This window comes from Nymphalis io, chromosome 3, assembly GCF_905147045.1.
Source record: "Nymphalis io chromosome 3, ilAglIoxx1.1, whole genome shotgun sequence".
NCBI classification, from domain to species: Eukaryota; Metazoa; Arthropoda; class Insecta; order Lepidoptera; family Nymphalidae; genus Nymphalis; species Nymphalis io.
This window is the reverse complement of record NC_065890.1, coordinates 5,218,218-5,233,829: the sequence shown is the minus strand read 5'-3', so window position 1 is coordinate 5,233,829 and position 15,612 is coordinate 5,218,218. Positions and strand designations below refer to the sequence as shown.

General features: G+C 34.2%; 1 protein-coding gene across 1 annotated transcript; it reads right to left on the bottom strand.

The window, feature by feature from the left end:
• Positions 1 to 1,686: 1,686 nt before the first annotated feature.
• LOC126781104 (uncharacterized) lies at positions 1,687 to 15,564 on the bottom strand. Its single transcript, XM_050505926.1, has 19 exons — positions 13,294 to 15,564; positions 12,924 to 13,131; positions 12,633 to 12,786; positions 12,121 to 12,233; positions 11,951 to 12,037; positions 10,436 to 10,652; positions 10,038 to 10,135; positions 9,367 to 9,441; positions 9,041 to 9,093; positions 8,311 to 8,498; positions 7,769 to 7,938; positions 7,454 to 7,678; positions 6,753 to 6,985; positions 5,203 to 5,413; positions 4,893 to 5,130; positions 4,408 to 4,555; positions 3,176 to 3,336; positions 2,451 to 2,662; positions 1,687 to 1,966 (listed from the first exon to the last, which is right to left on the bottom strand). The coding sequence occupies exons 1-19, from the start codon at positions 15,375 to 15,377 to the stop codon at positions 1,829 to 1,831; spliced, it is 5,013 nt and encodes a 1,670-aa protein (XP_050361883.1). The 5' UTR covers positions 15,378 to 15,564; the 3' UTR covers positions 1,687 to 1,828.
• Between the last annotated feature and the right edge of the window lie 48 nt (positions 15,565 to 15,612).

The following is a 15,612-nucleotide window of genomic DNA, read 5'->3' as shown; positions in this document are numbered from 1 at the left end:
AATCATAATATTATATAATTTAAAATAAAACTTAGAAAGGACATAAATTGCCAGAAGGCAAACTGGAACTAGAAAGTTCATAATAAAAACGTTTTAACATTCTGTAACATTTTCATACAATAATATAATTTTAAAATCTCTAAGCTGCTTAAAAATAAATATCTGGCTTTCACTACACTAAGCTAGTTATCCTTTTACTTTTAAATGAAATAAGAAATATCATACATCGGCATTTCTTTTTAAATTGTCACCACTGTATTCACTGTAATCTCAAATATCCATAAAAACGTAACAGAGAATAACTCGAAATCAACTCGAAGGAATTCAAATTCTACTTAAGCGTTGTGTATTGTATAATCGTGATCGGTCACATTTCCTTTCACTTTTGTCGGACGCCAACCTCCATTCCCATTGACGTGCTGCGCATCGGATATTATATTAAAGTTACAAAGGATACCGTACTAGAGTATCTATTTAAATGATTTAGTTGTCCCTTCAGATATCCGTATACCGTTATTGGGACTCTAAGCTTCTACTTTTTTTATTGAACAAAGTAGGTCAAACACCGAAGAGTTTAATACTGTATGACATTCTGTTAATTATATTGTAATGGGAATTCGAATAATTATTATAATTAACTACATATTACACCTCTAATGCGTCACTAACCTTGAAAACTAACGTCTTCGCTCATAATTTTTTAACAAGTAATTCGTTAAAATATGCTGTCTTCATCTTTTCAAAGTAAAATCATTATTATCAGAAAGATATCAGTGTTCCCTCCCTCGTGCCTGTAATACGGACTAACACAGCCATCAAACAACACATCGATAAAACACATGGGAACACATCGATAAATAATATAAACAATTTATCGGTATATAATAACCGAGGAGTATTAATTGATTTTAATTAATAGAATAAATTGTACCTATCTATACAGGCTTGCACAACTCCAATATTCTTAAAATAATTATTATAAAATTTAGTCTGCACTTGCTGATAATTAAGCTAATAAATGTTGATAAGAGAGTAGAAATGGATTTCTATATTACACCTCTATCCTCTCTAGAGTAAGCAAAAGTAATAGCCTGAAAATATTTCATTGCTGGGTTAAATCCTCCGTTGAAAATAAGCTTTGGACCCTAATCCACTACGCCGCCCTACTAAGGGAGCAGCTTAATTACGCTAGTACCATCTCTTATTAATATAAAAAAGATGCAACAGCAAAATAAAAACACTACAATATTACGATCATTTATCTGCAATTACGACGAGAAATACAAGTAAAAATTATTTCTTCTATATATTTCCGGATCAGATAAAAATAATACATAGATTATTACTTAAAAACTTAAAGTTCAGATATAAATATAGCATTCATCAAGCGAAATTATTTACGTGTATTAATTCCGGACTATTGTTCTTTAGTATGTAGATATTATTGTATTAAATATAGCGGAACAGAAATTAAGCAGAAAAGAATTTAAGCAACCGTCATTGTAGATAATATAGTTATCTGTAACGGCGTAACCACAACAATTATATCATAAATAAGCACGTATTTAGTGACGTCATTGTTACAAATGTTTTTTAATGACCAGGGTAATATAATAAAAAAAAACAATTCCTTATAAAACTTTATTAATATTCTTCATTGTATTTACAGAATACATATCTTTTCGTTATACACGTGGAAGTAAAAGTATATTTCGCGCTTTAATTAAGTGCGTGAAGGACATTGGAATACGGAGCATTAATTTACACAAAAACTAGTCTTGTACTAGTCTCTGTAATGTACGAGGTGTTACGACATAAATTTTTTTTTTTATCTAGGTTTATTAGAACTACGTTCTTCGGCTACGGCTTCATCGGGGATACCGATGCATTTTTCCCAATAACGGTTCATTGTACCGTATCTGTGCATGTTGACTCCAGCCAGACTGTGAGCTTCATCGGGATATGACTGAGTACAAATTATCTAATTAGATAGACCTTAGTACAATTATTTTTATTATTTATTCTCTAAAACAGTGATAATTTGATTGTCCTAAATTATTGTTCACATTATTTTCAGCAAGGAGTTTGGAAGTTGGCAGTGTTTATATTCCTTTGCCTCGGACTCTCTCGGAAATTGAGAATGAGGGATTACTGTAACTACATATATTGGCTAACACAATTGGAAACTATAGTATCTCCTGCACAGTTTTTTATTATAGAAATCGCTCAGGAGAACCTGTATAAATGTTTTCCTTTTTACACGACAGCACAAAAAAGGGGTGTAGTGTTTTCAGGGTTCATGCCTATAACAAATTTAGATGTATCGTCAGAATCATACCGAGTGACACCAGCTCTAATATTTTTACCTTTTAGTACCTTTTTTTGCAGGACGTCGTGTTTTTTAATTTTCGACATCGTCATAATTAGTTTTATCCTTAAATAACACTCACCATTTGGTCAAATGGAATGTTAAGTTCCGCGAGGATCTTGAACAGCTTGGCAGCGTTCTGGTAGTGAACGTTGTCGTCCGCATTACCGTGCATGACATAGAATTTCTTGCCTCGAAGTTTCTCCGCCAGCAATGTGACATCACCAGCTTCGTAACCAGATAAATTGTCATCAGCGGTGGGAACACCCATGTATCGCTCGGTGTACATTGTATCTGAAATTATTACATACGAAAATCATTTTAATTAACTTTTTACATGACCAAAATCTTATAACATTGCTGAAAATTAGTAATGTTGCGTAATATAGATAGATATCGCATTGATAAGTATCAATTAATCCACCGGAAAATATCATAATTTTAAAGAGATGAATTCCAATTTGAATGCTATGTACCCGTGTGCAGGTTACAAGGGATATAACCTCTTAGATCCTATAGATGTTGCAGTGATGGTGGTTAAAGAATATATTTCATATTTCTTACAGTTCCAATAAATGTGGGCGGAGCTTACCAGTTTCCAGCCGTTTGCTTCTTTTCATAACAAAAAAAAAAACAATCCTACAATAAAAGATTTTCGAAGGAAAAACAAAAACTTGCTTATGATCTCTCTATGAGCATTCTGAAGAACTTCAGTTGTTATGTAGAGAATCTGTCAGTTGTTATGTAGATTGTCTGTGCTATCTATAGAGTTACCGCTTGCTATTAAATGCAGCTGCTGATACTCACTATAATACAGCCAAGAGGTGACGGGTGCAGTTGACACGCCACATTGGAACATCTTCTGGTCGTCGTGGACCAATGTCAAAAGCGTGGCGTAACCTCCGTAACTGTGGCCCCAGATGGCAACACGGTCGGGATCCATGAACCCGTAGCGACTTAGCACTTGTCTAAAATTATGAATAATGTGCATATTTATGAAAAATTTCAAAGGTTACACAAAAAAGTAACAAAAGGAAAAGGTTCAGACTTATAAGTACACATAACTGTATGTTAGGATCACTTGATCATTTGTCGGTATTCTGTATTTATTGATGTAATAATATATTAATAGAATAGTTTTTTGGACGCACTAATCTCAGGAGCTCAGAAGATCCAATTTGAAATAAGCTTTTCGCATTAAAAGCCGAGATGGCCCAGTGGTAAGAACGCGTGAATCTTAACCGATGATCGTGGGTTCAAACCCGGGCAAGCACCACTGAATTTTCATGTGCTTAATTTGTGATTATAATTCATCTCGTGCTTTACGGTGAAGGAAAACATCGTGAGGAAACCTGCATGTGTCTAATTTCACTGAAATTCTGCCACATGTGTATTCTACCAACCCGCATTGGAACAGCGTGGTGGAATAAGCTCCAAACCTTCTCCTCAAAAAGAGGAGAGGAGGCCTTTAGCCCAGCAATTAAAAATCTATTACAATTAATAGATTATTTGATGCTTAAAGGCTTTATAGAACGCTACAACACACGAGGCACGAGGACGGAGCAGTAATAGTGAATCCGTACGAAACCCCGCGGAGCAAGTATTTTTTTTTATATTTTGTTAAAAATATTTAGTCATTAATAAACGACAGAAATACAGTACACAGAAAATGCATAATTAATATACAATTTTGTAAAACAAAGTGACCTTGCCAGCTTGGCAACGGCTGAAATCAGCCACCGAATAAGCGTGTAATTTTTAACACTCTGGGATAGCGAACGCCTATAGATGTTATGGAAATTACTTATATATTGCATCTAATTTACTGTCACTGAAAGTGTTAAATAATCTTTTTCTAAAGAGTTGCTAATATTTCCTACATTCCCTTTCAGGTAGACGCAAGGTGTGTGGACGACAAATAACATAAGGTATCAAAATCAAATTTACGAAACATCGCTAAGCGGCCCTTTACTACTAGTACCGCTGTAACACGAACATAACTTAAATTGGTCTGTCAAAATATCTTAAAACAACATTACCTTAAAACAACAAAATGATCAAAGATTTCAACAGTTCCAAGCGCATTGTTGAGGGAATATAGCATTTCCTGTCCATTCAGTCCTGCCCCTCGTCTGTCCGCCAACATGTAAATTGTGTTACGGCTGGTGGTGAGGTATGAATGGTAACCTAAAATATTTTAGTTTAATATTTATGAAAAAATTATAAAGATATCGCCCTTCCTACTACCAGAAAAATTTAGTTGATAAGTTCTGCACTATGGGAGTACAAATCAATAAGCTATTAAATTTTTACGTAGATAGATATACATTTTAATACAATTTCAATACTCGGTGCTATAACAGGAATCTCAACAGAAGGTTATGGTTTCTAGTCCGAGCAAACACAAAGATCTATAAAAGTTAACATCATCAACGCCAGATTACGAAGATATCTAATATACTCCTTATAATTCTACTATACCTACTCATAACCCTAGTGGGGTTATAAGTAAGCTCTTACTTACCAACAGTGAAAGTGTCATACACGGTATTGGTGTTCGGTCCTGAATACACATAGAACACGACCGGGTACTTCGTGGTAGTGTCACTAACATTCAGTCCAGGAGGTAAGAACAGCCTCACGGGTGCCGGATAGCCGTTTTCAAGAGGCACCGTCGTTATGATACTCTGTGGTCTGCTTTTACCAACAAGACGGTCACGTACGATCTGATTGTCCTCCCAAACATATAAGGTTCGACGAGTCTATTGGACAAGAGCGCTTTGCTTAAAAGTGTGACTAAAGCTGGCTCGTATTAGAATTCGCTAGGGACTCACCAATGGGTCGATAATGTAGGTGGCGGAGGGCTCCTCGGGCGACTGGCAGGTGATGGTGAGATAGGAGGCGCGGCGACTGGCAGTGGCCGTGGCCCACGCGCACGGGCCGCCGTCCGGCAGGCGCAGCTCGCAGCTGAGGCAGCCCGCGCGCGCGCCCGACACGTGCACCTGCGACTGCCACGGCGCGCCCGTCACCGTCCGCGTGTAGTAACTACCGATTTTATTTAACTTAATTCATGTGTGATACAAATCTTCAAACTGAATTTTCACCAGCCAGCCCAGAGGTGATACTTTGGAAGCAATTTTGATAGTGTAATATAAAACTTTTCAAACTCATTTTAAAGTATGGATTAAATAGAAGATGGTTTTAAAATAATCTCTGTTTTTTTTAAATGTGAATTAAAAAAAAAACAAGCAAATCATGGCGTAGACATAGACATTAGTGCTGATGATGTTCTGCTGACCAATTTCGGTCACAGCGGCCATGACCGGAGAAAGTTTCGGCGCACGACAAACGGCTTGTGCTTACTGAACACGATATAGTGAAGTTTATATTTTTTTACTGTACAATTTTGCATAGTTTACACTATAAAAATTTCAAAATTCCAAACTTCGGGCTACTAAGAATTTTCTACAGAAACAACCTAATAACTTTTTATTTTCCGGGAGCTTAAACCCAATACCACGGAGTCTAGCCTTATAAGTTAGCTACTAAACAAACGAAGTATTTAATGACAAAACAATAATTTAAATGACATGACAATCATCAATAAACTACCAGTCATTTAAATTGATATTTCTTCTGGTGGTGCATGATTCAACGTCATCTTGAGGCTTAGTATATTTTTAAACTTTCAACGATCGCGTACGTACAATGCCTTATGTTAATTATAAAAAAATAGAATTTTCTTGCTACTTCTTGCGATTTATAATTTTATATAAAAAATCTTTTAAGTGTTTTTAGATACATAGAATTGATATTAGGGAAATATTTTTGTAACACCAAGCCTCTAAGAGCATAGCTTAAATAAACACTGTTTTCATAGTCACGTACACGGAAATGGCAACAATTATGATAATTATTATGTAGACCTCGAAGTTGGTCTTATTGTTTGTTTAAAGCAAATGCCTTAAGATAATGCAAATCACGTCAGAAAAGTATTTGATTCAAATATACATAATTTTATGCAGATACTTCGTTACGAACATTTTAATGGTTTGACAAAATGTAGTTTTATAAATTCGCTTTTGATTTTGATGACATAAAACTGTTATGTAAAATATACTAGTCAGATAAAATAAGTTAGTAATACTAAATCACGTAATACTAGCTTTGGTTGACGTCGTACGGATACAATTTGTCTTTAATGTTAAAATGCGTTAAAAAATCCATTCTCAACAGAACGAACTATATAAAATAAACCTATATGTGATATTTCAAATGTCGAGACCCAGTAGTTTTGAATTGATAGATAGTGCATTGATAGTCAATCAAAACAAAAGATTTGATAAGTATAGATTAAGTTATTTAAGATACATAAGATACTCACTAAGCCAAATTATCTTCATCCATTCCAACGAAATTATTCACAGTGAATGCTCCAGGGGTGACGGAACTCGATACAATATCTCCATTGAGTCTTATACTGACATACAAATGCTGCCAAATGTTTCCATCCGCTTGTTCCAAGGACCAACGAGTGGACACATAGAAGTCTCCAGCTCTACTGAAGCGGGGCAAAGCTATAGGTACCCAACCATTAGACTGCGAACGATGTTCCTCCTAGAAAGTGTTTTGATAACAGAAAAAGAAATATTTATTATAGAAAGTGGATTTTAAACAGACATCCAGGTAAGCAACATTTAGTGTTCATTTTGTTTAAGTAAGTTTAGTTTCGTTTAAATTTTGTGTTTATAATTCATCTCGTGCTCAGCTGTGAAGTAAAACATCGTAAGGAAACCTTCATGCGTCTACCAACCAGCATCAGAGCAGAGCGGGATGTTGACGTAAGCTTAAGAGCGGGTAAGGCCTTCGCCCATCGGTGGGACATTTTCGAGCTGTTTTTCTTATAACTACCGGTATTTTCTTATATAACTATCACACAATGTACACATTTGTATTACACCTGAACTTTATAGCAACCATTATTAGGAAATCTTTAAAATAGGGGTATTAACAATTTTGTAAGACGAGTATTTTCATTTCAATAACATCAATTACACGTAAAAAATACTCTTTGAATTAACTTACCTCACACTGTAATGTAACTACATTGCATATACTCAGAACAGTATAATTCTGTCTGCGGTTCAGCCAATGTGCAGCAATCTCTGTTGCACTGGGCCAAGTAACTCCTCCTAGGATGTGATCATTGGTGACTGCGCTTGGGGCCTCTAGGTTTATGAATGAAAGCGTAGTTGCTGCTGTTCTAAGATCGACTACACGAAGACTTACTTTAGGATTTACACGGCCAACCTGCGAATATAAAATGTACCGGCAAAATAGCAAAATTTATATCAGAACAATGACATTTCAATTGATTAATTTAAAAAACCATAGAATTACCTTTGGGTATTTGAGATGAACGAGTTCAGGATACAAGTCATCTGGATCACTCTTATCTACGTAGTAATAGTACGAGTATGTTTCCACTAATGTATCGTCGTAACTGGCAAAAGCTAAGTAATTACCATCAGGAGAAAACCAGGTCGCTTCTCCAGTATACATGACGTCCTCTGAAACCATAGTTCTTGTGACCATACATTAATACATAACGGCACTGTGCGAAAATTGCCTATTTCAATGCCCAAGAGGTTACTAATGATTTTCAACGCCTTTATCTATCTTTCTCAACGCATAGCCCTTCGTTGGTCTATTATTTTTACGGTAATGTTTTATACTTTTATAATAATAATATAATATTTATTATATTATTATAAAAGTATAAAACATAATATAATATTTTTGACATAAATATAATATAAAACATTATATAATATTTTTGACATAATAGTAAAAATAAGCTTAAGCTTATTTTTACTATTATGTCAAATTTATGCGACGATGGTATTAAATACGAGTAAAATTATTATTACATTATTGTATACCTTCATAGACCCAATCAGCATGGCCATTGTAAATGACTCCAGGGATGCCATCGTTGGTGATCTGCACAGGCTGGTCGGAGTTTTGCGGCAAATAGTACAAGTTATTGTCCAACACATACGCCAAGGAATGCCCGCCACCGAATATGCACAGTTGTAGTCGCTGATGATTTGCGATGTTTTTTACATTGCTACCGAAGAAAAATGATTAAAGTTTAAGCTTCATAAGCCATTAATAAGCACCACATTTGTTATGTAAGTGTACGTAAGTACATGAATGAAGTCATAATAACATACAATGTATAAATAGCAAGCAAAAGGAACGAAGAATGATTAAGAAAAAATAGTCGCATGTATAAAAATAAAGCTTGTTCATTGTTCGTATTATATATGTTCACGCATCGTTCATATGAGTTTACCTGGTACTTTTGTCGTTTATTGATGGTGCGTGAGTCGTATCGGATATTTTGTTTAAATGCCATTGCAATGACAGATTTACGCAAGTGCTTTATTAAATATATGACATACTTCGTAACAAGCAAATTTATTATCTATTTTTACTTGCCAAGTTAATAGAAAGACGCTTTATTTAATTTGGTACTTTAATTTCTTTGTAAACTTCTTTTTCATGCATAATATCAACAGTAAGAGTGGATGTACATTTTTCTCACTTCTTTATTTAAAGCTAATGAATTACATTATAAGAAAGCATAGTATAGTATTACTAACTTACCCTGTAGCTATTTCGTAGAGAGCGAATTTAGCCGTTGTCGAATATCTGTATACCTACGATTATAAAAAAAATATATGTAAAAAGCATATGCGATAAAAATGTTGTATAATTCTGTATCTGTTAGGATTATAGGTATAATATATCCAACGTTATCTTTATTTATATTTTATAACAGATCGTATTTATAGATAACAATACTAAGAGTTAGATTAAATGGTTGCTGGTAATTTGAATTTTTAAAATTCACTTAACAAAACTTGTCGATATTTAAAAATGATTAATTATTAAAATTACAATCGTTTTTCGCATTAATTGAAATCACTTACCGATTCTACTTCGCTTGGGGCCAAAATGTATCGTCTATCCTCTGAGAGTATAGGCCTGGTGGTGTTCAGGAAACTCTGGGTGGATTATAAAAAAATAACTATAAAAAAATATCTAATCAAAATACACTATGTTAAATTAAAAACAAGTAAAAGTAAAGTAACAGGCTTTAATTGTCTCATTCGATCGAGCGATCAGGAGCTTATGTTATGGTTTCGAGCTTATTCCACCTCGCTGCTCCAATGCGGATTGATGGAAAATACAGAGACTGACTTAAAAAAGTTCCTCATTATAATGTAAAAACAATATTTGGGCAGAGATGGTGTTAAGTTTTTTTTTTTTTATTGAACCAAAATGATATTTTAAGCACTTACCTAACCTACCACCAATATCAACTTGTTTCAATTACTAATCGAGATTTGACCCCGTTGATAGAAGACGTGGATTTTAACCAAAGAACAAATGTTTCATTCACTATTCATGTGCTTAATTTGTGTTTGTAATTCATCTTGTGCTCAGTGAAATAAATCATCACAAAAATATCGACTAATTGATTATCCAGCAATGCGGACTAGAGCAGCGTGTTGGAATATGCTCCAATAATTATACTTAAGAGAAGCCTTTGCGAAGCAGTAGGCATTTCGTTTAATTATGAATTAAAGAAATTGATTACCATTAATTCTCCAGATACAAGCACGTTCCTAGAAAGTGTTGGTACATCAAATACATAGATACCCGGCTCACCGGCTATCGTATATGTGAACTCAGTATCTGCAACATAGAAGTTAGTTTGCTGTATACAAAATTAGTTATGCCGCCTTTATATAACAAGAGAAAAGCTATGCAAATTTTATGTAATCAGTAAAAATTCACGAAAAATTCTCTCATTATCGTCAGTGCTTATAGATTTTAATAGAAATAAAATTAAATGTGCCCGAGACAATTCATCACAATTTTTAATGCAACTGTTGAAGGAGTCAATACTTATACATCATAACATAAGACTAAATTACGTATGTATTATTATTATATTATTTTTGTTAAATAATAGCTTTTGTTTATATATATTACCAGATATCCATGTTCCAGTAAAACCCCTTTGTGCAAACTGCCCCGTAACGAACTCTTCCAATGTAAAAGGGTTCTCTGCGCTGACCGCGAACACCAGCGACACCAACACCAACCACGTTTGCATCTTTTCCCGCGAATATAATCGATTAAAATAATAATTGTAGGATAATTTGATTTTGTCAAAATCAAATACTAAGCTTGTAAAAATAATATGCAAAAAAAAGAACAATTTTTTTTAAATCGATTAATTTAGATAACATATAATGTATAAATTGGACAAATTATTTTCTTACCATATTAAAGTTCACTATCGCTAGTTACATTGGTTGACGGCTACAGTCCGCCAACATAACTGAATGATCCAGTTACATATCAAAAATGTATTCTTATCCGAGATAAAATATATCTTGTGATAAAAGATAATTATTGTACATATCCTAAATACAATATTATTAGGTCGAATATGATTAGATTCGTGTTAAGTAACCTTTAAATATTCAAAGCATTAGAATACAGTTAAGGTTGAAATAAAATAAACATGTAATGGGGAAATGTTTATTAGACACCAAATGAAGGGAATTATAATATAATATGGATATTATTTTCGTACAATTTCAAAAATGTTACTATATATAACCAGATACATATATTCGAGGATATAATAAATACAGCGAATGATCCAAATATTGAAACTCCAATTACTGTCTTATTTCATTGTATTAATTTCAATTCACTCGTCCAGATAAGATTCCCCCGATGACGTCCAAGATTTGTCCACTAAAGATTTACTTTATTATATTATTACTTTCACGATTTCTTCGGAGATAGTATCAAGTTGAATCCAACGTTGTTTGTAATGTGAAATCACAGTACCAAACGTGTAAATTTCGTATGATGCAGTCCTGACTCTTTCACAAAGGTATGCGATGAGTCAGCAATTGTAGCGCATTTCACCCGATTGCGGAACGCAAAAGGTATCGTTCCCACTGCGGAGATCCAAAATGTCTGCCTCGATCAATCAAGCGACTGCGATACTCCGACGACGAATTAAATCATAGGATTTCTTCCGGTTCCTTTCTATAACATTTCGTATAAAATAAATTTATTTGCTTTACTGCTTCACAAGTTTTCGTAATCTTGAAAGTATCTCCTTTAAACCTAGTTCAACCTACATCTAAATTAATGTATTAAGCAATATTTTTACATTAAAATTATACTGCTATGGACAGCGTGATTCGAAACCTGGAAAGAAATATCGACATCGCGACAAAGCGTTAATAGTGTAAGTGTAAAGCTCACGAAGAATGAGAATATGTTAATGCTGTCATACTTATGACGAATCTTTTGTGGGTGTGCGTTTATGTGTGTGTGTGTGTGTGTTGTGTTTTGTATGTAAAATATATTAGTGTGTGTGTGTCCTGGATAAGATGACGTGTGTAAGTGTTTGTGTGTATGTGTTATGTATGACGAGTAAATGTAAGGCTGAATGTATGGGCGGTAGACGGACCCTGTCTAATGTCTGCGGTGCGTTCGACGTAGCTCCTGCAGCCGCCGCTCGTGCTCCGCCATATGTTGGCGCCGTTGCTCCTCTTTTATTGCTATCTAAAACAAAGTTATACTGCGTAAAAAAATAATTAACTACATATTTATAAATCAATATGTACATATATATTGTCATTTCTTACCGTTTCCGCAGAAAGCGGAAGCCAATATATGCACGGAGTTGTTTTTGTCTTTCTAAATAAATCATCCAATAACTTGGCTGGTGCCTCCTCCTCTTTTTTCTTAAACTTCCTTGCTGAAAGCAGAGAAAAAACATATTTTCACTGTACATAAAGCCACCAACATTTTATATTTATCCCGCATACCAGTATTCATGACATGTGGTCTTTCGCGAAAAGAAATAAGTTTAATATTGGCTAAGTTTTTTAAAACCTCTATTGCCAAACAGATTATGTATTCGATTATGTGCATTTACTATCCATAGCATTGAATGTAAAATTTAGAGGCCAATTTATGATTTTTACATTTGGATAAATTTTTATAATTATATTGTGCTTGATTAAATATAAACTTTAAAATTATGATGCAGTTATTTATACAATATTTTATTTTTAACTTTGAATTGAAACTTTTTGAATTAGAAAATCAAATCATATACATTGCTTTCAGACAAGCAATTTAAAAAACAACTCACCTGGTTCTGGACTTCTTTCGGGAGTGCGGTGTCTTCTTTTTTCAAGCGGTCGTTCATCTCGTAGCATCTTGTCTGGTCGCCCGGTTTCCTTGTTCTTCTCATTCTTGCCAAAATCCCACTCACGCATTGATGCTTTCTTCTCCCATGGTTTTTCCTTCAAACAATTGAAAAATTAACAATCTATTCCAAATGATTTGTCTGGAACTCTTAAGTAAAAAAAATTTGTATTTTTAGGAAGTACATAAATATTCGTTAATATTAAGGAAATAAGAAAATAAGTGTTATAAGTACTATTTCTCCTTTTTCTCTCTTTAAATCTTGCTCCCGTAGCCAATCTTCAACAGTACCAGGAATTGTTGAAGCTTGAGCATTATCCGTGTCTTCATTCGCTTTAGCTTTGTCAAAGTCTTCGTCTGTTGAAAAGTCTACATGCAACGTCTTAGGATTTGACACCGGCCAAGTTACTCCATGTAAAGCGTGACGAGTCTCAACAGCTTGACTGAAAAAAGGTATAGAGGAATTATTTTCTTATAACAATATTTTTACCAATTTTAATGACTAGTTTAGTGACAATTTTTTGCATTACATATAAATAACAATTGCAAATTTACATATCATCATATAATAATACAATAAAATTAATTAGATTAAATATACTTACTCTTCATTTTCATATTTTACAAAACACTTTGATTTTATTCTGTCAATCCAAAATCCATTCTCCATAATTTTTCCAGTTCTCTGTAATAAATTTTTCAACTGTGGCAATGTAAATGGCCTCACTAAGTTTGTTATATACAGAATGCTGGACTGTTTATGCTTTGGTGGACTTGGTGGTCTTGATATAAAATTATCACTGTCTCTGACAATGGATATTTTCCTCATTGATGCGAGATTTGAATCCTTTGCTTTAACATTCTCCTTATCCTTGTCTTCTAATTTATGATCCTTGTGGATTTCTACATTTTCTGTATTGTCAATAATAATTTTGGGTAACACTGGTCTTTCAATTTTAGCAGCTACCTCAACCCGCTTATGCTTCTTTTCTTCAATAACTTCATCAAACTCAGCAGGCTTAACATCAGGTATTATCTCCTTCAGAATATCAGTAGAAATTGTTAAGGATTTTTGTGTGGACAATTTACTTGGACGTGAACCCCATCTTCTTTTTCTATTGATTACCAATGGTGTTGTTTGCTCATTGGAAACCTCTTGGATAGATTGGTCATTTGAAATATTTGGAATAGAATTATTCCTGGATATTTCTTGTGATTTAGTCTCAGGCAAATCTTCAGAAACATCTGAAATTTTGTTATTGATGACATCTTGATTAGTTATAATATTGGGAACATCTTGAGCAGTTTGGTTATTCTTATCTTCATTGATAATTTTGTTATCAGGAACTTCATCATCTTGAGTAGTTATACAATTGGGAACATCTACAATTATTTCATCATTTGATTCATTTTTAGTGGTTTCTTCTTCTGGAATATCCTTAATGGTTTTGTTATTTGAAACTTCTGAACTAGTTTGTACCATTGGAATGTCATTAGTAGACTGGTTATTATCCTCTTTCTCATTTATCTGGTCTTCGTGTATTATTTCCGTAGTTTCAGTAGTTACTTCAGCATTGGTTTCTATGGTAACTACTTTTGCCTTCCCTGTTTCTACAATTTTAGTGCTCTCTACAACATCATTTTTATTAATACTTATTACATCCTCATCATTAGACTCTCTTTTCCCTGAAATTTCAGTTGTACTTTCATTAATACTTACCTCATTTGAGACAACACTGCTAATATCTTTGTCCTGATCTAAAGTAGCTTTAGCATCTTCTCCCTGAGATTCATTTAGACTTATCTCTGAAGATTCCATCCTACTTTCATCTGCATGTAATTCTAATATTTCTGACTTCTCTTCTGACAGGCTCCTTTTTCTTATTGGGCTCTCATTTTTGTGGGAGTTACTGTCTTTATCATTGTCATCGTCCGATTTTGGAGAAACAACTGTTGTATCTGCATCAGACGGCTTATCTTTAGATTCATTATCTTTTGACTCTTCTTGAGCCTTTTGGTCAGTATCTTTACTTTCATTTGATTCCGTTGATTCTACCTTGTCATCTTTAACCTCTTCAGTTGTTGTTGACATTGGTGTCTCATCAGCTACAGCTTTATTTTGTTGTGTGCTTTCACTAACTTCAGTAGACTCAGGTTCCGTCGTCAATGATGTTTGTGACGCTACTTCTGCCTCATCTCCTTGACTATCTTGATTCTTGTCTGTCATATCTTTAGATTCAGTTAATCTCTTAGAACGATGTTTTGCCTTCTTCTTATCCTCTCCTTCTACACTTTGAGTGTCACTCGAGCTAGTGGCTCGTGAATGCTTCCTTCTGCTTCTAGGTGATCTGTCGGGCCTTTCTGGTGTGGAGGGCGGACGAGCAAGACATATTTTAAGTTTTTTAATTTCACCAACATCCCCGGAACTTTCAGTAGCTTTAACGTGCCATACTTGCTCTTGTGACTCTTCGGGACTGTCTTCTTTTGCAGGTTTTGGCGGGACGTTGGTCTCGGTTTGACTAACCACGACTGTCTCTTTGGGAGCAGGATCTTCAGCCGACTCACTTTCTGAAGATGACGATTGTTTTCTGCGACGTGTTCTAGTCCGCTTTACTTTTTCAACCTTTTCCTTAGGTTCAGGAGAGCTTCTTGTTTTTTTAGTAGCGGTGCGTTCGCTTTTACGACGCATAGTTGTGAAACTTCTTATTTTAAATGAGATACAACTATTAGATGTTTAAAGATAAGTCTTTGATATTAAATAGTTATTTGCAAATAACAATCGTTATTTTCTTTAACTTCTTTTTGACACAAATCTCACTAATAATTGAAAGGAGGTTCAGAACTTCACAAAAAGGTAGACATGTTGGAAATATTAACCAAACGAGTTACAGATTAAAAATAGAATAGTGTTATTAATTCAAAGT

What these genes read in the sequence shown, in the direction of transcription:
- LOC126781104 (XM_050505926.1), bottom strand. Translation starts at nt 15,377, where the DNA reads ATGCGTCGTAAAAGCGAACGCACCGCTACTAAAAAAACAAGAAGCTCT. An exon ending in TTGTATCTGGAGAATTAATG is followed by an intron (nt 9,442 to 10,037) that starts GTAATCAATTTC and finishes TAATCCACCCAG; the next exon opens with AGTTTCCTGAACACCACCAG. An exon ending in TGCTGATTGGGTCTATGAAG is followed by an intron (nt 7,939 to 8,310) that starts GTATACAATAAT and finishes CTATGGTTTCAG; the next exon opens with AGGACGTCATGTATACTGGA.